Raw genomic sequence first — 26,275 nt, 5'->3', positions numbered from 1 at the left:
AAATTGCAGGGTTGTCAAGTAACCAAAATTCAGACCTTTAGAACAGCAATTTCATCTTCCTTGTGTGCTATCAGTACTGGTAAACCTGCAAGGGATTTTTCCAGATCTTTTCCAAGAACTTTCACACCTTGTGCAGCCCAGACTTCCTTTTGCTTTTCATATTGATTCTGAAAAAAAAAATCACAAACAGGCCTCAAAAATCATTAAAAAGCAATTTAATAAACATGTTTCTTTCTGACAGGTTCACTTGTATTGAAAGCTACATGCAAGAACTGTAATTGTAGCTGAAAATATGAGTGCTGCACATCTAAATAAAAAAATAATTTAAAATTAAAAAAATAATAAATTTAAAAGTTAAAGTAAATAAAAATTATAAATTTAATTAACATTAAAATGAAAATAAAAAGAAAAAATTTAAAAAATTAAACTCTATAAAGAGCTCAAGCCTGAAACGTTGGTTATATATCTTTGCTTCATAAAGAATGCTGGGTGACTTGCTGAGTTTCTCCAGCAATGATCGTTAAATTACAATCACAGCTTCTGTAGACTTCCTTTTAAATGCTCTAAATTTGTGCCCCAATCATCCTGGAATTACATTTTGAATGTCATGCATTTAAGGTGATGGGGGGGGGGGGTGTGTGGAGGGGAGATTTATAGGAAATTGGCAAGGTAAGACTTTTTTTAAATATAGAGGGTAAGTGGTAAGTATCTGGAACAAATTGCCAGGAGTAGTGGTTGAAGTTCCTGTTTAATTTGGCATCATATTTGGCACTAACATCATGAGCTGAAGGGTCTGTTCCTATATTGTTCGATGTCTCTTTTCTTAGCTTGATTTCCTTTCTTTCTTAGCCAATTTTTCTTCAAACTTCAAATAATACCAATTTAAAATAAAGATCTTTCATGACCAGAAAAGGTCTATCCCAGTTAATTTTTTCATTCCCCAATAAGTATTCACTTAACTTTTAATATGATGGATTCTGAAATTTAACGTCTACTTTATCAAGTTCATATATCATTCGCTTGCACAAGTACAACCTGACAAAACTGGGTTCTCCGGTCTTGCTGCAAAACGTGCAAACACAAAGTCTGACGTACCAAATGTAAAGACAAGCAATATATATGCAGGACAAACATACATATACAAAAATAAATAGTAGAGTCTCTGATTGTTAGCATGAGCAGTTCATTTAATCGTTCAACAATCACACTGCCCATGGGAAGAAACCATTTCTGGCACTGATACTCCTGTGTCTCATCTCTTTCCCAATAGGAGTAGCTGCGAGATGCTGTGTGTGGAATGGCAGAGGTCCTCAACAATTTTGCACGCCCTCTTCAGATAATGATCCCGGTAGATCACATCGATGAAGGTGATCCTCTCTGCCACTCTTATAGTCCTGTGGATTGACCTCAGATGCACTTCTTTACTGCAACTGCACTGTGATGCAGCTGGTCAGGACTCTCTCGATGGAGCTCCTGTAGAAGGTAAACTAGATGGCAGCCAGTAGCCTTGCCCGCTTCAGTCTTCTCAGAAAGTGCAGTCACCGTTGCGCCTTCCTGACAAGTGAGCAGATGTTGTTGTGACAAGGATAGGTCACTTGTTAAGTAGACTCCGAGAAACATGGTGCTCTCTACTCTCTCCACCACTGAATGATTAAAGTGTACTGGAGGGTGGTCATTCCTGGTCCTCCTGAAGTCCACGATCTCCTCCTTCATCTTGTCTACATTGAAAGTCAGGTTGTTACTCTCTCATTATTTCACAAGATTTTCCATCTCTTCTCCATAGTGCGACTCATTGTTGGTGATTAGGCCAACTACTGTTGTGTCATCTGCAAATTTGATGACACTTGGTGCTAGATCTGGCAATGTAGTTGTGGGTCAGTGGTGTGAACAGAAACAGGCTGAGCACACAGTCTTGAGGTGCACCAGTGCTCAGTGTAATGGTGCTTGATATTCTGCTGCTGACCTGGACAGACTGTGGTCTTTCCGTTAGGAAGTCCAGAATCAAGTTACAGAGAGGGGTGTTGAGTCCCAGTAAGGACAGCTTCTCCATCAACCTCTGGGAATGATCATATTAAACGCTGAGCTGAGGTCGATGAACAGGAGCTTGGCATTCGTGGCGTCATTCTCCAGAATGGGTCAAAATGGAGTAGAGGGGCAAGGCTACAGCATCCTCAATGGAACGGTTTCTTCAATGGGTGAATTGAAATGGGTCCAGTGTCTCTGGGAGGTGCACTTTTATGCGTTCCATCATCAGACGCTCAAAGCATTTCAAAATGGTGCAGGTTAGTGCCACAGGGCGGTAGTCATTGAGGCATATTACTGTGTTTCCTTTGATACAGGAATGGTGGCTGTCTTGAAACCCATAATGACGATGGACTGCTGCAGTGAGGATTTGAAGATGTCCATAAAAACCTCCATCAATTGGTTTGTGCAGTACTCCAGTACCCAACCAGGTATGTTGTCTGGTCTCGCTATTTTATATGGGTTAACCTCGTATAGAGTTCTCCTCAGCTAGGCTGGGGCCCTATTCATTAGGGGTCTTTTGGTATCTTGTTTTTTGTAATTTGATCTAGTATGGAATTTAAATCCTCCCAAAAGGGTTTCACTTTTGCACATGTCCAAATTGAATGTACCATTGTATCAATTTCTTGTTTACAGTGAAAGCATTTATCAGATACTGTCGGGTTCCATTCTTTTAATTTTTGGGGTGTAACGTGAAGCCAATTATATTGTATCATTCGACACCAAGCATTTATTGTACTTTTCATGGTGCCTGCACATAATTCCTTTCAAGTTTCATTATTTATTTGTAAGTTTAAATAATTTTCCCAACAGCGTTTGGGTCCGTATATTGCCTAATCTTTTCCTTTGTTTTGTAATTTAATATATATATTTGTAATAAACTTTTTAATTATCATAGTGTCCGTGATTATATATTCAAAGCTATTACCCTCTGGCAACCTTAGATCATTTCCCAGCTTTTCTTTTAAGTATCTTTTTAATTGATAGGATGAAAATATTGAACCATGCAATATTCCATATTTATCTTTTAGTTGTTCAAATGTCAGTAGGTTATTGCCCAGAAAAGTTTTTTATTCTTGTTATTCCTTTTCTTGACCATTCCTTAAAATATATATTATTCATTGTGAAAGGTATTAATTGCTTTTGTGTTAGCAACATATTTGGTATTTGATATTTATTAACTTTTGCTCTAAATGTATCCTATTTCATTTTTTTTAATATATGGTGTCGTGTTGGTAGACTGTTATGTGGCACTAACTTCTCATTTCACTTGTAAAGTATATGTTCTAAAACACTTTCCCCTAGTTTATATCGTTCCAGTCAAAGCCAGGCTGGCTTTTCTACTACCTTATAAAAATCCGACAAGAATCTTAATTGGGCAGCCCAATAGTAGTTTTTTAAATTTGGCAACTGTAATCCCCCTTGTTTATATGTCCCTATCAGCTTTTCCAAGGCTATTCTTGGTTTCTTACCTTTCCATAGAAATTTTCTTATCAATTTATTCAATTTTTGAAAAAATTCCCATTACAGGAATAGGTAGTGTTTGAAATAAATATTGTAACTGTGGAAATATATTCATTTTGATACAGTTTACTCTCCCTATTAGAGTTATCAGCAAGTCTTTCCATTTCTCCAAGTCCTCTTGTATGTTTTTTTCATTAGTTTAAACAAATGATTTAAATTATTATTTATTCTGATGCCTAAATAAGGTATTGCCTGTACATACCATTTAAAAGGGGATTCTTTTTGACATTGTTATAGTTCACTGTATTCATTGGCATTACTTCACTTTTATCAGTGTTAGCGTTGTACCTTGAAATTACCCCATATACTTTTAATTTGATATGTAACCTCTATTGATTCTTTGGGATGGTTAAATGCACTATAATGCCATCTGCAAATAAACTAATTTTAAATTCTTTCTCTTTAATTCTTATTCCCTTTATCATTCTATCTTTTATAATTTCTGCCAATGTTTCTATTATCAAGGCATAAAGAGAAGGTGATAATGGGCATCCCTGTCTTGACCTACTCAATTTGAAATAATCTGAAATATAACCACTCTTGCCTTAGGATTATTATATAGAGCTTTGATCCTATATATATTTTTCTGGTAATTTAAATTTCTGAAATAAAGAGAAAGCTCCATTCCACCCTATCAAAGGCCTTCTCTGAATCTAGAACTACTGCCACTGCTGGTTCTTTATTTTCTTGTGCCATATGTATCAGATTGATAAATTTACATACATTATCTGCTGCCCTTCTATTCTCAATAGATTCTGATTGATCAGATTTCTCCAACTGCGGTAAACAATTTGCTAATCTATTTGCTAGTAATTTTGCGATTAATTTATAATCAGTATTTAATAAGGAAATTGGTCTGTATGAAGATGGTGACAATGGGACTTTCCTCGTTTTCAGAATTACTGTGATTATTGCCATCTTACAAGATTCAGGTAAACTCTGAGTACCTTCCCCCTGTTTTATTACATCTAAAAAGGGTGGAATTAATAAATGATTAAAGTTTCGTAAAATTCTGTGGGGAATTAGTCTTCACCTGGTGCTTTATTATTTGGTAGATTCATTAATGTGTTGTATACTTATGTAACTGTCAGGGGATTTGCTAATTTACCTTGTTCTTCTGTATCTAACTGGGGTAACTCAACATCTGTCAAAAATTTATGTTTTTCCTTTCTCTTCTCTAGGATCTCTGATTGGTAATAATTGCTTATAAAAACTCCTGAAATTTTCACTAATCTTTTGTGGTTTATATGAAATCTGATTATTTCCTTTCCTTGTTGCTGTAATAGTTTTTGTTACTTGCTCTGTCTTCAACTGCCAAGCCAAGATTTTGTAGGTTTTCTCTCTTAATTCATAACATCTTTGTTTTGCTTTCATTGTTTTTTTACACTTGGTATGTTTTTAACTCATCATATTTCAATTTCTCTGTCAATTGTCTTTTTTTCTCTTTATCTTCTCCTTTCATTAAATCTTTTTCTAAATTTACTGTATCCTTTTCTAATTTTTCTATTTCTTGGTAATGTTTGTTTTTGATTTTAGTTGTACAACTTATGGTTTGCCCTCTAATAAAGGCTTTCATTGCATCCCATAATATAAATTTATCTGTTACAGAATTTGCGTTCATAACAAAATATATTTTAATTTGTTGCTCTATAAATTGCCTAAAATCTTTTTTTTTTTAAGCAAGATGGGGTTAAGTCTTCATCTATATCCTTTAACTGGAGTATCCTCCAGAGCAATTGTTAGGCATAAGGGCGAGTGATCTGATAACAATCTTGCTTTATACTCAACATCTTGGACTCTTTGGGTTGAAAGTAAAAACATATCAATCCTGGAGTAAGTCTTATATCTGTTAGAATAATACGAGTTACCTCTATCTTTTGGGTGTTGTTTTCTCCATATGTCTATTATATTCACATCTTGCATGGAACTTACTGTAAATTTAGCTGTTTTACTCTTTTGTGTATTTTTCCAAGTTTTATCTAATAACTGATCCAAGCTAAAAATTAAAATGTCTTCCCAATAAGATATGTCCTGATGTATCTGCTAATTGTAAAAAAAATCTGGCATAAATTTCTGATCATCCTCATTGGATGATTGAATAAGTTCCAGGATCCTAAGTAGATCTGGCACACTATCATAACATACATCCCAGCTGGGTCTGTAACTTCTTTTTCTATTTTAATAGAAAATTTTTAAAAATTAAGATAGCCACCTCCCCCCCCCGCCTTTGAGTTGTAAGATGATGCTGCCACATGACCTACCATTCTCTCTGCAATTTAAGATGTTCTTCTTTTGTTAAATGTTTCCTGTACAAATGCCATATCTATTTATTCCTTTTTTAGTGATGTCAATTATCTTTTTCTCTTGATTTGATTATGTGTTCCATTAATATTAATAGTCATAAACTTCAATTATTCATTCTGTTAGCCAGTGTATTCATCTATTTATTTATTTATTTGTTTACATACCTCCCTTTCAGACCTCCAACTCTCTTTCTCCCACATTTCAAAAATTTACATATCTTTCTATACATCATGACACAAACACGCTGAAAAAATTAAAAATCAAAAAAAAACTAAGCAACTGAAAAAAAAGAGAAACCACCCCCCCTTAATGAGTTGCCCTTGCTGACCTGCAGGACAACCACAACTTTACAGACTGTGGTATAAACCATAATTGTCAACTGATTTTGCAGCCATACCGTCCCTCCTCAGCCCTTTCCCAGAGAAGTTATAGCATATTTTCTAAACATTTAAAAAACCTCTCATATAATCCAACTATTAATCAACCAGTTAACCTCCAAATATATTTACAGATATATTGTCTTTAACTGTCTCTTAGTTCTGTTGATTACTCTTTTCCTCATTGAATATTTGTCAGTTGTTCAATGAAGTCTCGAGCTTTCCTTGGGTCATCAAACAGTCTATTTTGTCCACCAAGGATAAATATTTTTAACACTGCTGGGTGCCACAAGACAACATTGTAACCTCTTCTCTGTAATATATCTTTTATTGGGTTAAATTCCTTGCATTTCTTTAACAGTTCAAAACTTGTATCAAGGTAGAAAAATATTTTATTCCCATTATGTTTCAATAGACCTTTAATTTCTTTTGTTCTTCTGGCTGCCAGTCCTAATATTTTTTCCCTTGTCGGATACTTTAATAACTTGACCAAGATGGAACGTGGTCTTTGTTGGACCTGTGGCTTCAGTGCCAAAGCTCTGTGAACTCTTTCAATTTCTATTTCTTCCTGAAGTTCTTCCGTCTCCAGAACTTGTGTAATCCATTGTTTTAGAAATCCTTTTATGTCCGTGTAATGCACATCGAAAGAACCAAAGACTTGTTGATCCAAACCAAGGCTTTTATTAACTAAAACACTGGAGCATATCACAAGTAGGTCGACCAGTCCAGAATGACCTGGTCTGGCTAGGAGCAATCCTTCAAGACCTGCCAGTAGGTGTGGCTACACTCTCAGCCAATCACAATCATCCTACACTACCATCTGTACACATGTACATATACACATTGGTGATTGAATCTGTACTATCACAGTCCGTATCTTCCACACCTTCTTTCAGGCCCACTATTTTAATATTATTACCTCAACTAACATTTTCAAGAATGTCAATTTTCTGGGCCAATAAATCTTGTGTCTTTGTGACCTCTTTATGCCTTTCTTCCGCTGTTTCCTTTAAGACAGTCATGTCCATTTCCACACCTACTTCTTCACATTGTTTTTTCATATCCCTTATTACAATTTCCATATGTTGAATTTTAATATCTGCTTCTAGTACACATTCTCTATTAACTCTGATTTGTGACATTAATGTTTCCATTATCACTCTCATCTGATTGTCAAAGTAGATATATTGTTTGTTTTTGGCTTTTACCTTTAATTTTCTTCTGTATCTTCCTTGTCTCTTCCAAGCCTTCTATCTCATGCTCCACGTCTTCACTTCATGTAGAGTCCGTTTCCAGGGCCATTCCTCCTGCTTTACTTGCTGTTGGGTTTGCAGGAGCTTGCTGTTGATGACTGCTTTCTTCAGTGTCCTGAATTGAGTGTGTTCAGCGCATGCACGACTCCTCGTGCATGCACATTAGCATTCCACTTTCTTTTTCGGACAGACATTGCTGGAGCTCGCCCTGCGATTTCTCACCCCAACGCTGCTCAGCTGCCAGCTTTGCAGCTCGGGCTACCTTACCCAGGAGAGCTCCCGGTTCCAGTGTGCAGGCAAGGCCTTCTTTTTTGTTTTCTAGTGATTTCTTCGGCTCTTCTTTGCTGATCTCTTTCTTTCTTCGGAGCCATTTTATTTCTTTTGTTTTAATGTTTATGTCTTGTTTCCTGTATTTTTTAAGTTGCAACTTTTTTTCCCCCATTTTTTGAGTTATTCTCTGGGGAGGGCTGGTTTCACTCGGCCTGCCATTACTCCATCACGTGACACCCCTGACACAGAGCTTTCTTCAGTGTCAGCCTTTTCTTCTCATCGAACCATGCATAGAAGGTTGTCTTGTGATCTGTTAAGGTCTTAATCCCTTGCCAAATGTGCCTTGTGTCACCAGTGTTGCATAGCAGTCTATGGATCTTTTCTGCTCAATTCGGAAGGCAAAGCGTGGGAATGCAGATTTTGAGTTCTGTCCTGGCTGAAATTAGGGCCATCCTGACTCCTGTCCTGAAAGCAGCATCATGAGCTCTGAGAAGTGCCCCGACCTCTGCATCCAACCATGATTTCTGGTTATCCCTGGTTGTGAAGCATTTGATCTTGGTAACATCCTCAATAAACTCAATGATCAAGCCAGCCACTAAGCTTGTGTACTCCTCGATTTTTATACGATCTTTGTAGGTGACTGCCTTCCTGAAATAGCTCCATTCTATGGTCTCAAATCACTCTTTAGCACTGCTGGGCCACCACCTCCAATTGGCCATGTCCTTCTTCACAGTGCTTCCTTTAATTCTAAACACTCTGATAGCCAGAGAACACCACAGCACAGAAAACAGGCCATTTGGCCCTTCTTGTCTGTGCCAATAACATCATTCCACTAATCCTATTGACCTGCACCCAGTCCAAAACCCTCCAGATCTTTCCGATCCATGTATCTATCAGATTTATTCTTAAAACTCAAGAGTAAGCCTGCATTTACATCAGATGGCAGCTCATTCCACTATCTAAGTTCCCCCTAATGTTTCCCCTAAACCTTTCCTCTTTCACCCTAAAGTCATGTCCTCTTGAATTTATCTCTAATAATCTAACTGGAAAGATCTAACTTGCATTTACTCTGTCTATACCCCTCATAATTTTGTAAACCTCTATCAAATCTCCCCTCATTCTTTTATGCTCCAAGGAATAAAGTCCTAACCTGTTTAATCTTTCCCTCTAACTCAACTCCTGAAGACCTGGTAGCATCCTAATAAATATCTGCACTCTTTCAGTCTTACTGATATCCTTCCTGTAATTAGGCAACCAGAACTGCACACAATACTCCAAATTTGGCCTCACCAATGGCTTATACAATCTCATCATAACATCCCAACTCCTGCACTCAATAGTTTGATTTATGAAGGCCAAGATGCCAAACCCTGTGATGCCACTTTGTATCTGAAATTATGTATCTGTATTCCCAGATGCCTTTGGTCCTCCAAAATACAACATTAAATTTCACCTGCCATATTCTGGCCCATTTTTCCAGTTGGTCAAGATCACTTTGCAAGCTTTGAAAGCCTTCCTCATTGTCCAGAATACCTCCAATCTTAGTGTCATCAGCAAATTTGCTGATCCAATTTACCACATTATCATCCAGTTCACTGATATAGACAACAAACAACATTGGTCCCAGCACAATTTGCTAATCTATTTGCAATAGATTTATTTGCAATAGTCACACCTCTAGTCACAGGCCTCCAGTCTGAGAAGCAATCATCTGACTTCTCACCACTCTCTGACTTCTCCCATACAACCAATTTTGAATCTCATTTACAACCTCTCCATGGATACCTTGTGTCTGAACCTTCTGAACTAACCTCCCATGTGAAACCTTGTCAAAGGCCTAATTAAAGTCCATGTAGACAACATCCGCAGCCTTTCCTTCATCTACTTTCTTGGTAACTTCCTCGAAAAACTCTATGAGATTCATTAAATATGACCAACCATGCATAAAGCCATGCTGACTACCCTTAATCTGCCCTTAACTGTCCAAATACTTGTATATCCGATCTCTCAGAACACCCTCCAATAATTTATCTACTATTGACATCAGACTCACCAAGCTGTAATTTCCTGGTTTATTTTTGGAGCCTGTTTTAAAACAACAGAACAACATGAGCTACCTCCAATCTTCCGGTATCTCACTCAAGGCTAAGGGCATTTTAAATATTTCTGCTAGGGACCCTGTAATTTCTACTCTAATCTCCCTTCAGGTCCAAGGGAATATCATGCCAGGGCCAGGGGATTTATCTACCTTTGTTCGCTGTAAGTCAGCAAGCACTTCCTTCTTTTTAATCTCTATATGTTCCATGACACTATTGCTGGTTTCCCTTCCTTCCAATATACTATGCCAGTTTCCTCAGTAAATATTGATTAAAAATCTGTTTAAGATCTCCCCATCTTGTGAGGCTCCACACATCAACAACCCCCACTCTGATCTTCTAGGGGACCAATTTTGTCCCTTACTATCCTTTTAGTGTTAATATATTTGTAGAAACCTTTTGGGTTTACCTTTATATTATGTACCAATGCAACCTTATGTCCTATTTTCTTTCTTGAGGTATTTTTTAAAAATAGTCCTCAAGTTCCTCATTTGCTCCATGTTGCCTGTACCTGCTATATACCTCTTTCCTCTTCCGAACCAGATCCCCAATATCCCTCGAAAACCAAAGTTCCCAAAACTTTCTAACCTTGCCTTTGATCCTGACAGGAACATATAAACTCTGTTCTCTCAAAATTCCTCTTTTGAAGATCCTCCACTTTACCTCGCACATCCTTGCCAGAAAATAAATCTATCTCAATCTATGCATTCAAGATCCTTTCTCATTTCCTCAAAATCTCATCATGATCAATACACGCATTTTCTTTGGAGGGTGTTGTTAGTTGGACTGTTATGAAAATTACATGCAATAAATATTTCTCTTTATTGTGCTAATTGGATGTGAAAAAGTAGAAATTAATTTTAATTAATTGGGCAACTAACAGAAGAAAGCATCTTTGTTATTTAGCAAACATAAAATTCACTCATACTGAAATTAGAAGTGTTAAGCACAGACAAGTATAGATATTGTTCTCAGCACAATATCAAAATAGACTGGGCTTTGATCAAATTTATTTCAATCGATTTTGAAAATGAGAGGGAAAATTTGGTGTTTTGTAGGGATGGTGCTTCAGAGACCTTTCAACATGATTTTGTATGGGTTAATACAACCATAAAACTATCACAAAGATAAGCGAATACAGAGCCGTTGTCATACCCACACTCCTGTTCGGCTCCAAATCATGGGTCCTCTACCGGCATCACCTACGGCTCCTAGAACGCTTCCACCAGCGTTGTCTCCGCTCCATCCTCAACATCCATTGGAGCGCTTTCATCCCTAACGTCGAAGTACTCGAGATGGCAGAGGTCGACAACATCGAGTCCACGCTGCTGAAGATCCAGCTGCGCTGGGTGGGTCACGTCTCCAGAATGGAGGACCATCGCCTTCCCAAGATCGTGTTCTATGGCGAGCTCTCCACTGGCCACCGTGACAGAGGTGCACCAAAGAAGAGGTACAAGGACTGCCTAAAGAAATCTCTTGGTGCCTGCCCCATTGACCACTGCCAGTGGGCTGATCTCGCCTCAAACCGTGCATCTTGGCGCCTCACAGTTCAGCGGGCAGCAACCTCCTTTGAAGAAGACCGCAGAGCCCACCTCACTGACAAAAGGCAAAGGAGGAAAAACCCAACACCCAACCCCAACCCACCAATTTTCCCCTGCAGCCGCTGCAACCGTGTCTGCCTGTCCCGCATCGGACTTGTCAGCCACAAACGAGCCTGCAGCTGACGTGGACTTTTACCCCCTCCATAAATCTTCGTCCGCAAAGCCAAGCCAAAGAAAGAAAACTATATAACTAAATGTTACAGTGCTACTACTCATATGTGCAAGTTTTTAAAAAATCAGTAGCAGTATTAAATACTGTACACATATTATTTTCCATACCTTCACTCTCAATTCTTTGAGAGGTGGTGGTAACAGAAGACCTCTAATCTGTGTAACTATAGGACCCTCCACACCAGGAACAATAAGAGTATCACCTTCCTTCATATAACCATTGATTAAAATCACATCGATTGTTGTCCCCATTCCAGGAAGAGCTTTTACCTAGAGGGTGCAAAGGAGACATTAAATTTACTGTTTATAATATCTATTACACACTTTTGCCATTCAACAAGTTCTGGATCAGATGGATGCCAATAATCCCATGTCAGTATTTTCGAATAAGTACTGGTAATTCCTCCCAGTGTCCTCACCAATATACATTCTTCAACCAACATGTTGACAATTCATTTGACACTATTACAATGCTATCTGTGGTACCTTATGAGACATGAATAATCAGTTATGTTAATTGCACAAGATCAGTGACAACCCTTACAGATTTTCAGAAAGAATATGATCATAATAAAGAATTAAAATGACTTTACACTGAAGTTATTATAACTTTGATTCAGTATGCTAGTGAGAAGATAAATTTATACCGCATAAATGATTCAAGAACTACATGTACAATGAAATGTTATCCAGATTGAATATAAACAAAAATGAATAGGAATTCAATTCCTGGTCTTAGGAATCTAACCATTACAACACTATCACACCTCAATATCTTCAGTTTAATTGAGTGTGAAGTATTGTAAACAAAAATACCCCATGGGCAAAACAGGAATGCACTTGGTGAGAGTACACAGAGTCGGCAACAGCAGGTTAAAATTTAACATTCTAGTCAAGGGGCAGGCAACCTTTTGCTATGCATGGGCCAGATGTCTGTCAGTGGTTGAACAGAGGGCCACAATGATGCTACCAGTAATTAAAACAATAGTAATTTCAATTATTTCCTGCCCAGGGTCTCTTGGCTAATGGCATAACCAGGTGACGCCATTTTTAAATTCAAGATGGTGGCGCACCTGGTTATGTCATTAGCCAAGAGAACCTGGGCAAGAAATTACGCAACAATAGAAGGTAAAAATTACTGCTGCGTTTCTTCTGCATAAAATACTTTTTTAAGCTTGCTTTACCTCAGCAATCGATCCACTGTGAGGCAAGGATTAATCCAGCTAGTACCAGGGCAGTTTCTTTCCAAATTTCCCCCTCCTTCTCTCTGCTTACTTGAAGCTCGGCCTTCTCCTCTTCCCATCGCTCTTTCTCCATCTCAAAATGCACCCACTCATGCTGAATGAAATGCAAAACTCTTGGCTTGGTTCAGGTTCACCGTGGTTTTCTGAGGCAATTTTCTCCAGTGCCACTGGAGCTGGGCTTGGACAGCCTGCATTTCTGCTCGCCAGAGCCGGGCTCGGACAGCCCGCTTTGCCGCTCGCCAGAGCCGGGCTCGGACAGCTGCCTGGCCATCCATACTACTGCTTGTCCCCTGCCAAATAGTAGGAGCCCCATTGCTTGGCTGCGATGTGTGCACGCACTGACGGGTGGCAACACAGGGAAAGACATTTGTATTGGGTTGTGGGCCAGATAAATTTGGATTGTGGGCCAGATCCTCTCTGCAGGCTGCATCAAGGCACCCAAGAGCTGTCTCTGGCTTTACCTTTTACAGGTGGACCACCAAAGAAATGGTGCTGTTCCATTAACTGCAGTGATTTTTCCAACTTATTTTTTAACCACAAAAGTTAAATTTGGAAACATCCTACTGAAATAGTTTGCTTTTTAAAGTTTATCATAGGCCTTAAATACCTACCTCCATAACTTGAGCTCTTAATTCCAAAGAATATGATAATCTCTTTGCAAGCATAGTCTGAGTTAGTTCCACCAACAGTGCAATAAGATTTCCCATACCATCTCCAGTGTGAGCTGATGTTGGTATTAATGACAGAAATGTGCGTGGATCCTTGTTCTCAAAGAATAATGCAGCATTCAGACCCTATAAGACAAAATTTTACACTATAAAAGAGTTTAGATATTAGAAAGGAAAAATTTCACGAGAACTAAATAGGAAACAGAAGAAAATCAAAACACTTCAAAATGATGTAGGGCTCTTATAGTATTGGTCAGTGTGCTGTAACATTTGATTTTTTTTTTAATTGCCAACACTGTTAAGGGAAGGGGTGGAGAGTCAAAAAGCTGTGGGTTTTTTTGGGAAGTGGATCCCAAATATCCTGGGGCTGAAGGACGACCCCATTATAATCGAAGGGCCCACCGAACCTCCGGTCCCTGACCAGGGCCAAACCAATACCCATACCTAGTCCTAATAAGACTGCTTAAATATCAGGAGAGAGAAATTATATTACACATGGCCAGGGAACGCGATGGACCATTGAGAAATGCAGGGGATAGAATCAGTTTTTTTCCCTGACCTAAGCACGGCATTGGTTAAGAAAAGAATTTGATGCAACAAAAAGAATTTTACAAGCCAAAAAGATTGTATGTGTCTTATTATATCTGGTGACATTCCAATTGGATATGCTGGGGGTGGGGGGAGTGAGAAAATATCTAAAAGATCCTCAAGAAGCAATGGAGTTGGCGTAGAAAATAAAAGGACACAAAAGGATGATGGAAAAGCAAGAAAATTAGACCAAGGGACAAAGAATAAAAGGGATACGGACAATTATGAGATATCCTTTTTCTTGGTGTTTTTTGTATGACGTAAAGAGCAGTAAATGGAGCAGGATATAAAATTTAAATGATATAATGTAGCTAGTGAAAACAAGGATAACGATGCAGATAATGTAAATACATAAGGAGCATGAGCAAGGACTGTTAAAAGCTTCAATGAAAGTGGCAAGTGTACCTGGTTTGAAGGGGAATAATGGCATCAAAGGGATAGCCATTGGCTCCAAAATAAAAGGGAAGGAATTTTGTACTTATAAAGTGTATTTTTTTTTGTTTTTTTTCCTTTTCTGTTTGAGTTTTTGTTCCAGTGGAACCGCTAATGCAAAAGAAAAAAAAAAATCTGACAGGAGGCATGCACACTGCTGTGGAAAAATATATATGGACAACCAGAGACATAAATTCAGACACCAATGAATAAGGTATTAAAATTTGTCAGTATTAATATAAACAAATTGAATGGACCTATTAAAAGAAAACAGGCCTTGGCACACATCAAGAAATTACAGACAGATATAGTGTTTGTACAGGAAACACATCTCACAAAACAAGAACATATCAAATTGAAGAGAGATTGGGTGGGACAAGTAATTTCGTCTTTCTACAACTCCAAGGTGAGGAGGGGTAGCCATTTTAATTCATAAAAATATTCCATTGGTGGTGAACGATGTAGTGATGGATCAGAATGGACGTTATCTAATAGCACATTGTCAGATCTATTCTGATGAAGCTTTATGCACCAAATACAGACAATAATTTATTTATACAAAAGATCTTTATCAAAATAGCCGGAGGGCAAACTAAGATCTTAATTGGAGGAGATTTCCATTTTTGTCTCGAGCCCATATTAGATAAATCTACACAGACAGTGACCTCAGAGAAGGCAGATTAAAATGGCCTTACTTATTCAAAGTAATAGAAAAATTTGGATTGGGACAAATATACATTACAAACCACAAACAATGATTATTACAAACCACAAACAACGATTATTACAAACCACAAACAACGATTATTACAAACCACAAACAACGATTATTACAAACCACAAACAACGATTATTACAAACCACAAACAACGATTATTACAAACCACAAACAACGATTATTACAAACCACAACAATTATTACAAACCACAAACAACGATTATTACAAACCACAAACAACGATTATTACAATGGACAAATCTCGTTGACATTTCCCTTAAATAGGTCGATCAGACAGAGTTATTTGCTGTCTCCTGGATGGTTTATATTGGCTATTGAATCATTAGCAGAATACATTAGAAAAGACCCGAACATTAGGGGGTTCAAGGTGGATCAAGCTGAGCACAAAATAAACTTATTTGCAGACAATGTGCTGTTGTATATGATGAAACCAGCTGAATCTCTGCTAAATTACAGGCCACCCTGGAAGAATTAGTATAATTTCTGGATATAAAGTAAACTGGGGAATAAGTGAGATCATGCTCATAACTAATTCGGATTGTGGGAGATATAAACAAGGGAGTTGATTTAAATGGCAGACGATTAGTATAAATATACCAAGGGATAATGATAGATAGAGACCTGGGAAACATAAATTAAATTACATCTCCCCCCATTTCTTGCAAAAATCAAAGACAATTTAAATAGATGGAGAAGCCTGCTCATCACTCTGATGGGCAGGGTGAACTGTATCAAAATGAAGGTGTTGCCAAGGCTGCAATATCTTTTTCAGTCCATCCCTATTTACCTTAAAATTTTTAAGACTCTGAATTGTAATATAAGAACTTTTTTTTGGAATGGCAAAGTCTCCAGGATCTCCATGGACAAATTGACATGAGATTGGTTGGGGAGAGGGGTGGGGGAGGGACACTATAATCAGATTTTAGGAAATACTACTACTTAGCAGCCAAGTCGAGGTTCCTTACATCTTTATTTGAAGGTGATCCACCAAAATGCATTAACATAAGACTACAAAGTATAGGGGAGAAGGTGGCAAACAATTTCATCTATAAGACAAATACCAAATTAATAAGTCCAACTCGGGGGGAGAGAGAGCAACGTGACTCGGGTGGGTGAAGGAGAGAGAGAGACGCCAGCGCGACTGGAAGGGGGTGGATATGGCAACACAATTCGGGTGGGCTTAAATCTGGGGTAGCTGGCTTTTGTTCTGAAATCCGGAAAAATCCAAAATTCGGAACACATTGTCCCCCCAAGGGTTCCGGATAAAGGATTGTGTACCTGTATCGCCAAAAGCACCCTTGATACGCATTGAGTTGATGCCTATGAACTTAGCAATAAAATTTTGGATATTTGGTATTGAAAGGGGATCCGAAATATTGAGAACCGCTATGAAAATAGACAACTTGTGTCCTTCAAACAAATGAAGGATAAATACGATTTGCTAATGGAACCTTTCACTATTTTCTCCAGTTAAGATCCTTCCTGAGGGAAAAATGGGGCCCCACAATGACCCCACCTGAAGGGAACAAGGGTTACTTTGACTGGGAGGCACTCCTAAATTTATATCCAGAGTATATTTTGTGCTTCAAAATGAGAGCCCAAAACAGGCCTACAAAGATTAAGGGTGAGATGGGAGTTGAACTTGGGAATAACGACCGATAAAGAGTATTGGTCAGATTTACGTTGGCAAAGTGTAACATCAGTGATCAATGCTAGACGAAGATTGGAACAATACAATTTCTTATCCCAATTATACCTCACACCACAAAAATTACACAAAGGAAAACCAAGGATATCAGAAATGTGCTTTAGGTGTGATTGAGAAATTGGTATTTTTATACACTCTACATGGACTTGCATGAAGGTGAGACCCTTTTGGCTTGAATTATCTAACATATTAGCCACAATTACGGGAGTAGACCTTGCTGGATTGGGAGTTGTATTTATTGAGAAATTTGGAGGACCCGGGCAGAAAATTAACAAAATTCCAAAATAAGTTCATAGGCATTGCCCTGTCAGTAGCAAAAAAATGTATTCCGATCTTCTGGAAGTCTGACTCCCCCTGCTCATCACTCAGTGGTCCATGGAGATGCACAATTGTGTGCCCATGGAGAAAATTTAAGAAATATATGTGACAATTTTGCCAAAATATGGCAACTTTACCTCGAGCACTTTGGTGCCCAGTTATAATAATAGCCCACAGGTCATAAAAGTCTGATAAAACATGTAAAGACAACAGCAGTGAAGCACCTCAAAGAGTGAAAGTAGATTAGAAAGACTGGCGAGTACTGGATTTTTCATTTTTCTTTTATTATTTTCTGTCTCTTTAATTATTTTGTTTTCTTTTGATGTTTGGGGAGAGGGAAGGGCATTACAAGTAAATGACATTATATCTGAAACTCAGAAGCAATTTGTCCTAAGAAATGTGTAAGTATGTTAAAAATTACTGTTTTCAAAAGTGATATTATGTTGATTTTGAAAAATGAAAAATAAAATTTTCAAAAAAAATTATCAACTCCGAGTTCAAAGGTAATATTTTTTTCCCTTGTCCTAGATTGTTCTGAAGTGGCATTGATCTCTGCATTCTTACCACTAACAATGATACAGGTGGAGAATTTCACTATTTGAATTAGTGATGAGGGAATTGCAACATACATTCATGCTGGGTAATTTTGCAATTCAGGGGAACACCGTGAGTTACTCATAGGTCGGGGAGGAGAGTTTTAAAAGAAGCGCTCAAGAGTCTTGGAACTTTAGCAAACTAATCAAATTGCAAGGAGAGAGAGTTACACAAAGGTCAGGCAAAAAAAAAGCTTAAAAAAGGAGAGTTTGCGGGGAATCGGCACTTAGTGAACCAATCAAATTGTGATACATTAGCAGGAAATACAAAAGTAAAGCACACACAAGTAGAGTGCCCATTGTTGGAGTGGCTAATGTGTGACTGGTAAGTTTGAGGCTTTGGCTTATGGGGCTTCGGCGAGGAGAGGACATATCACAGATACAGGCAAGATCTTTTCCTAGTAATCTGGAGTAGGTAGTGAAGATTGTAGCTAGGGCAGTGGTATACTCCATTTACAGGAAATTGGAAATATTGGGCAGCATGTTTCCCTGCTGACTACAACTGCAAGAAGTACATCTAACTCCTCACAAATCACGTTAGGAAACTGGACCTGGATGAACTCTAGATCATTCAGGTGGCAGACGGGTGAGAGAAGCTGTAAAGAGACAGCCATACCCAAGAGCAGTGATGCAGTGGTAAATTTTTAGGTGCCGGAGCTCATCAAAATGGCATCGAGATTTGCTGAATCTCGAGAGTGGGGGGTGGGAGGGCTGTCGAGAACAGGAGCAGGTACCTGGGTGACTGTTAGATGGAAGGGGAATAGACTGTCAGCCGAAAGCACTCCTGTGGCCGTTCCATTCAACAATAAGTATACTGTGCTGGATACCGTTGAGGGGGACAATTTACCAGGGACAAATCGTAGAGGTCAAGTCTCTGGCACTGAATCTGGTCCTTCAGCTTAGAAGGGAAGGGGGGAGAAGAGGAGTGCTTTAGTGATTGGGGATTCAATAGTTAGGGGAACAGATAGGACATTCTGTGAACAAGATCAAGACTCTCGGATGATATGTTGCCTCCCAGGTGCTAGGGTCAGGGACGTCACAGATTAAGTTCACAACATTCAAAAGTGGTAGGGTGAGCAGCCAGATGTTGTGGTCCACATTGGTACCAATGACATAGATAGGAAAAGGGATGAGGTCCTGAAAGGGGAATATAGAGAGTTAGGAAGGAAACTAAAAAGCAGGACGTCAAGGGTGGTAATTTCTGGATTACTTCCTGTGCACGCGACAGTGAGGGCAAGAAGTTATGGCAGATGAATGCATAGCTGAAGAGTTGTTGCAGAGGTCAGGGGTTAAGATTCGTGGATCATTAAAATCTCTTCTGGGAAAGACATAACCTGCACAAAAAGGACGAGTTGCTCCTGAGTGGGAGAGAGGACTAATATCCTGGCAGGGCAGGTTTGCTAGAGCTGTTGGGCAGGGTTTAAACTAGTTGGGCAAGCAGATGGGAACTAGACAAAAGATACTGAAGAGATGCACTGTGTAGCAACTTTAGGGTAAATAGACCCTGATGAGAGTTGTTTACAGGCTTCCGAATAGTAGCCAGAGAGGTAGAGAAGGCATGCAAAAGGGGCAATGTTACAAAAGTCATGGAGGATTTCAATATGCAAATTGATTAGGAAAACCAGGTCAGTGCTGGATCCCAAGAAAAGGAATTTATTGAATGTCTCCAGGATGCTTTCTTAATACAGCTTTTGGCTGAGTTGACAAAGAAAATGGCAATTCTGGATTGGGTATTGTGTAATGAACCAGAGTTGATAAGGGAGCTGAAAGTGAAGGTAGTGATCATAATATGATAGAATTTGTCCTGCAGTTTGAGAGGGAGAAACTAAAAACAGATGAGTCAGTAGAGGAAATGGCCAAAGTTGATTGAAAGGCACACTGGCAGGGAGGACGCCAGAGCAGCAATGGCTGGAGCTTCTGCAAGAAATAAGGAAGGTGCGAGACAGGCATATTCCAAAGAAGAATAAATACCTGAATGGTAAACTGACAACTGTGGCTGACAAGAGAAATCAAAGCCAAAGTAAAAGAAAGGACACGTAACAGCAATTCATACATACAGCTGCTCTTTATAGACTACAGGTCAGCCTTCAATACCGTTATTCCCTCAATGCTGGTCAAAAGGTCTGGGCCTCTGTACCACACTCTGCAACTGGATCCTTGATTTTCTCATTGGAAAACCACTATCAGTATGAATTGGAAACAACATCTCCTCCTCACTGATTGTCAACAGAAGCACACCCCAAGGATGCATGCTTAGCCCAATCGCAACCTTTTTCTTTCCACTCACATACCACTTTAAGTACTCCCTAAGCCATCGGTGCTCTGATTTTAGTAAGGGATTACTTAAGGTGGTATTTGGGTGGGAAGAAAAAAATTTGAAAACCACTGTTTTAATTGTACCTAATGTACGTTATGTGTGTGTTTTCATAAGTCCAAAGGAAATGGGCCAATGACAATTTTTCTCAAGCAAAATATTTCAGTAACAATTGGGTCTAGAGCAGTGATTCTCAACTTTCCCTTCCCACTCACATACCACCTTAAGCAATCCCTTACTAATCACAGAGCACCGATGGCACAGGGATTATTTAAAGTGGTATGTGAGTGGAAAGAAAAAGATTGAGAACCACTGCTCTACTCATTATACACCCATGACTGTGTGGCCAGGCACAATTCCAAAGCTATCTACAAATTTGCCGGTGATACCACAGCTGTCAGCAGAATCACAAACAACATTGAGGAAGCGTCCAGGAGAGAGATAGATCAGCTCTTCTGAGTGGTGTCACACCAACAACCTTGTGCTCAACGTTAGCAAAACCAAGGAGATGATTGTGGACTTCAGGAGGAAGTCAAGGGAACATGACCCAGTCCTCATCGAGGGCTCAGTAGTGGAGAGGGTCAGGAAGTTCAAATTCCTGGGTGTCAACATCTCCAAGGATCTGTCCTGGAGACTCCATGTTGATGCAATCACAAAGAAGCCTTGGCAGCATCTATACTTTGTAAGGTGCTTGAGGCAAGAACCGAAGACTCTCGAAAATTTCTACAGCTGTACAGTGGAAACCATTCTGACTGGCTGCATCACTGTCTGATACGGAGGTGCCAAATCTCACAACAAGAAAAAATTGCAGAAGGTATTTAACTTGACCTACAATATCACAGGCGCGAAACTTCACTCTATCGAGGACATCTACACGAGGCAGTGTCTTAAAAAAGCACCCTCTATCCTCAAAGTCTCCCACCACCAGGCCATGCCCTCTTCACTCTGCTACCATCAGGAAAGAAGGTGAGCACTCAGCAGCACAGGGACAGTTTCTTCCCCACTGCCATCAGATTCCTGAATAATCAATGAACCAAAGACACTGCTTTACTTTTCATGAACTACTTTTTAAAAGATATTTATTGTAAGATGGTTTATAACATGAATATTTGCACCATGATCCTGTCACAGAAAACTTAATTTCGTGACTTGTTCTTGACAATAAATTCTGTTACAAGGAAGATAAAATTAGTGGCAAGAAACAGGAATGAAAACCTTTTAAAAGCTGACAGAAGGCAACTGAGAAGGTCAAAAGAAAAATATAAACTTTGTAAGGAAGCTAACAAATAACATCAAAAAGGATACCAAAAGATCTTTTTAAGTATATGAAGAGTTTTTAAAAAAAGCCAAGAGTAGATATAGGACCGATAGAAAATGACACTGGCGAAATTGTAATGGGAGACAAGGAAATGGCAGAGGAACTGAGTGAGTATTTTACATCAATCTTCACCTTGGAAGACATTAGCAGTATATGGGACTTTCAAGGATGTCAGGGAAGAGAGGTGAATGCAGTCACGATGACCAAAGAGAAGGTGCTTGGGAAGATGAGTCTCCCAAACCAGGTGGAAGGCATCCTGGAGTTCTGTGGAGGCATTAGTAATGATTTCCAAGAATCAATAAACTTTGAGATGATGGACTTGAAATTTGTAAAGGTCACTACCATTTAAAAAGAGAGAGAGGCAACAGAAAGAAAGTTATAGACCTGTTAGTCCAACATCAGTGGTTGGGAAGCTGTTGGGAGTCAAATGTAAAGAATGAAGTTATAGAGTACCTGTAAGTGCATGACAAGACAGGCCAAAGTCAGCATGGTTTCCTCGAGGGAAATGTTGCCTAACAAATTTAGTGCATTATTCTGAGGAAATCACAGGCTAGACAAAGGAGATGCAGATATCATATATTTGGATTTTCAAAAGGCCTTTGACAAGGTGCTGCACTTGAGGCCACTTAACAAGTAGAAATACTTAACAAGTGGAATTACAGGAAAGATACTAGCATGGGTCGGGAATTGGCTGACCAGCAGGAAACAGAGTTGGAATAAAGGGATCCTATTCTGGTTGGCTATCGGTTATCAGTGGTGTTTTGCAGGGTTCAGTGTTGGGACCACTCCTTTGTGTGTCATGACAAGGCTTTTTTTCTCTTGTATTCTCTTTGGAAAAAGGGAGTCAACATAAATATCACGGAGACTAGAGGCAGTGGTATGCTCCTCCTGCAGGATGTGGGAGATTGGGGACATAACCAACATCCCTGATGATTACACCAACAGGAACCGTATCTAGCTGCAGCTCCTGGCAGATCAACCTCGAGCAGTTTACAGGAGGATTGCCATGGAGGTCCTTTTCATGTATGCAAAGAATATTGTAGACATGATGTTTAGGAGTTGGACACTTCACTGGTGCAGAAAAAGAGTGGAGTAGGTGTTGATGATGTTGATGAAGAGGTGACATCCGAAACATTGATTACATATCTTTACCTTTGCTAAAAGAAGAATGCTGCATGACTGAGTTTCTCCGGCATTTTTGTGTAAACTGCAATCACAGTGTCTGCAGATTTTCTTGCTCAACTGAGCAGATGTTGAATTTGTTGTGAGATGTGGCCTCCCAGGGAGCACTACTGCAACACCACAGATCATGGCACCACAATGCAAGCTGCTGTACAGAATGAGAGAGAAAAAAAAACTGGAAGAGCAATATCAGTGAGATTCTATCATTGCTTTAGGTGTGGGGGGGGGGGGGAGGGAGGGGTGGTGGTGGTGGTGTGCCAGATGGGTGTTTTTGTGGCCACAAAGGAGACTTGAGATCGATACGTTCCTTGCCTGGTGCTAGGATCAAGGAAGTCTCAGAGCCAGGCTGTAGGACTTTCATATAGAGGATGGAGAACAGCACAGAGGGCATGGCACATGTAGGCACAAATGACATAGATAAGAGAAGAGATGAGGTACTGCAGTGAGGTTCAAGTACCGTGAGCTAAAGAGAATACAATAGGTCAGAGAAATAAGTAGCTAAAGGAATGGTGCAGGAGCATGGGCTTTTGGTTCCTTGATCATTTGGATTGTTTGTGAGTAAGGTGAGACTTGTACAGGTATGACAGGCTACTTTAACAAAAGTGAGACCAATATCCTTGCTGGGAGATGTTTAAACTGAGTTGACAAGAAAATGTGACTTGATCAGATGATCAGATGGTGAGATACAGTTATAGACTATAAAAACAGGCCCTTTGGCCCAACTTGCCCAAGCCAACCAAAATGTCTCACCTACACTAGTCCTGCCTGCCTGCATTTGGCCCCTAACCCTCTAAACCCATCCTATTCCATGTATCCGTCCAATTTCTTTTCTGAAATGTTGCAATAATACTAGCCTTAATCTCCTCCACTGGCAACTCATTCCATACACTTTCCACAGTCTGTCTATGGTGTTATCTCTCAGTTTCCTGTTAACTCTCTCCCCCCCACAACTTCAACCTATGTCCTCCAATTACTGATTCCTAAACTCAGAACAGGATTCTCTATGTTGACCTGATCTATTCCTCTCCAAGTTCCTCATCTAAAGGAGAAAAAGTTGCAAGTCTAGTAGGTAGAAGATGCAAGGACATGAACATCAAGGGATACCAATGGTAAAATGCATCTATTTTAGTGCAAATAGTATAAGCAGATAAACTCAAAGTTTCAGTTCACTCAATAGCTGGGCAACAAAGAAGGGACTGGCAAACAAACCAATAGTCTCAAAGGCAATTTTAAGTGAAGAAAATAAGAATTTGACCTAAAATACAATCCTTGAATAAGACTTTGGAAGTAGTATAAAAGGATTAGTATAAAAGAATTATAGCCTATGAGGAAATAGCAGACAAGTGAGGTTAATTTAAAATCTGAGCCAAATGGCCAACAGTAGAATAACATACAGAATTGTCCCTTTCAATGCTACAACATTTGATACAACAAATAAAGTATTATGATCAGAAAAGTTCTGAAAATAAGTGCAAAAGCCAAAATGTTTCCAGCAAAACCATCCCTACGTTGTCTAAAAAACCATACGAAACATTTATTTATTTATTTATTTAGTTTAAAATCACAAACCTGTTGTGCAAATTCCACAATAGTAGATTTAGCCCTCTCATCAAATTCATCTTTCGTATTCTTTTTCTGCTTCTTCAATGTGGCAACAATGTCTGTATCTGGACTCTTCTTCCAATCATACAATCGGTCAATCTGAATTTATTTTTACAAAAAAAGTTTCAAAAATGAAATATTCATTCAATTGCAATTATGCCATATAATGCCCGTTTAGTACTATTAGTGGTGGAAAAAACTTCCTGACCTGCCAAAATATCTTTAATGTGAAATTCTGCTAGAATTGGGTATTAAATATCAACACGTGGGTACACCAAGTGGTCAGAATGACCTCTCTAGACACACAAAATATAGTGGAGACAAAATGAGTTTCCTTTCACATTACTTCTACTTTGTGGCAACTAGTGGAAGTACTACGTACAATTCCGATTATCTGAAATGGTCAGGAGCGGGCCTATTTCGGAAAAACGGTTTTTTGGAAGAACTGGTCATTTTTTTTTAAAAAAACAGCCCAGTAGCAATAGCAAATCACTTGTAACAGTGTTTAAACAACAACCAACAAGGGAATGCTTTTTAAACATTAAAATGTTGTTTAATTAAAAAATGCTGGCCACTGCCCATCACCGACACCTCCCCACTGAGGACCTGCTCATGCTGGGAGTCCAAGGTCCCCTGCTGTCGCTGCCACCAGGAGCCCAGGATCCACTACTGCCATCTCTGCCGGGAGCCCGACAACCCCAGTCAGTTCGGCTCCAAAAAATATTTTGGATAAATGAGGATTTCTGATTTGTTTTGGATATCTTCATTTACTCAATTTAAAAAAAAATTTCAGACAACAGGATTTGGAGAATCCAATTTTGGATAATCTGAGTTTTACTGTATTTGAAAAGGGAGTAGAAAGGAGATGGTGGGGGGTCATGTAGCATTTCTAATCAGGAATAGAATCACAGCTGCAGAAAGGGAGGACATTGTGGAGGGATTGTCTACAGAGTCGGTGTAAGTACAAGGAAGGGATCGATCACTCTACTGGGAATAGTCTATAGGCCATCAAGAAAACTCAGGACACCGAAGAGCAGATAAATAGAGAGATTTTGGATTGGTGAAGAAATAACAGGATTGGTCTTAAGGGAGACTTCAAGAACAGATGGGGCAGAATTTGTCAGGTGTATCCAAGACAGATTCCTGACACAGTAACATGGACAAACTGACCGGAGGAGAGGCCATACTGGATATAGAACTGGGTAATGGACCTGGTCAGATGATAGACCACAACTTCTTGACTTTTAGCATAGCTATGGACAAAGATAGGAGAAGAAGAAATGGTACAGTGTTTAATTGGGGATGGATAATTATGATGGGATTTTGCAGGAACTTGGAGAGTAAATTGAGAACAGATGTTCTCAGGGAAAAGCATAGAAGTATTGTGGAGGATGTTGGGCAGAAAAGTGGCAGATAGAGGTCAATCCGGATAAATATGAAATGATGCATTTTGGAATGTCGAACTTGAAGGTGGAATACCTGGTTAATGGCAAGATTCTTATCAGAGGGACTTTGGGCTCCAAATCCATATATCACTCAAGGTTGCCGCGCAGGTTGATTGGGTAATTAAGGAAGTTTTCGGTATGCTGGACTTCATTAGTCGGGGGATTGAGTTCAAGAGTCAAGAGGTAATGTTGCAGCTCTAAAAAACTCTGGTTAGATAATACTTGGAGAATTGTGTTTAGTTCTGGTTGCCTCTTTACAGGAAGGATGTGAAAATTTTGGAGAGGGTGCAGAAAGATTTACCAGGATGTTGCCTGGGTTGGAAAATAAGTCATATAATGCAAGGTAAGTAGAGTGAAGGCTTTTCTTTTTGGAATGAAGAAGGATGAGAGGTAACCTAATAAAGTTTATGAGAGGCATGGCTAAGGTGGACAGCCATAGAAATTTACAGCACAAATATTTTTCACAAAAGAAAAATAGGATGAAAAAATAGCCTTCTTTGCCAATT

General features: G+C 39.1%; 1 protein-coding gene across 3 annotated transcripts in view; it reads right to left on the bottom strand.

Annotated features, from left to right (window-relative positions):
- The window catches only part of eif5b (eukaryotic translation initiation factor 5B), a 127,080-nt gene that overhangs the window by 33,487 nt on the left and 67,318 nt on the right, over nucleotides 1–26,275 (bottom strand). For all 3 annotated transcript variants that reach the window (XM_069890998.1, XM_069890995.1, XM_069890997.1), the window contains 4 exons: nucleotides 24,292–24,423; nucleotides 13,474–13,656; nucleotides 11,727–11,888; nucleotides 36–167 (listed from right to left, as the gene is read on the bottom strand). In XM_069890998.1, the coding sequence (XP_069747099.1) occupies nucleotides 36–167; nucleotides 11,727–11,888; nucleotides 13,474–13,656; nucleotides 24,292–24,423 (609 nt within the window). The remainder of the gene's footprint in view (nucleotides 1–35; nucleotides 168–11,726; nucleotides 11,889–13,473; nucleotides 13,657–24,291; nucleotides 24,424–26,275) is intronic.

The sequence above is a fragment of the Narcine bancroftii genome, chromosome 7 (genome assembly GCF_036971445.1).
Source record: "Narcine bancroftii isolate sNarBan1 chromosome 7, sNarBan1.hap1, whole genome shotgun sequence".
NCBI lineage: Eukaryota > Metazoa > Chordata > Chondrichthyes > Torpediniformes > Narcinidae > Narcine > Narcine bancroftii.
Note: the sequence above shows the minus strand (reverse complement) of the source record. Positions and strands in the feature narration are given on the sequence as shown.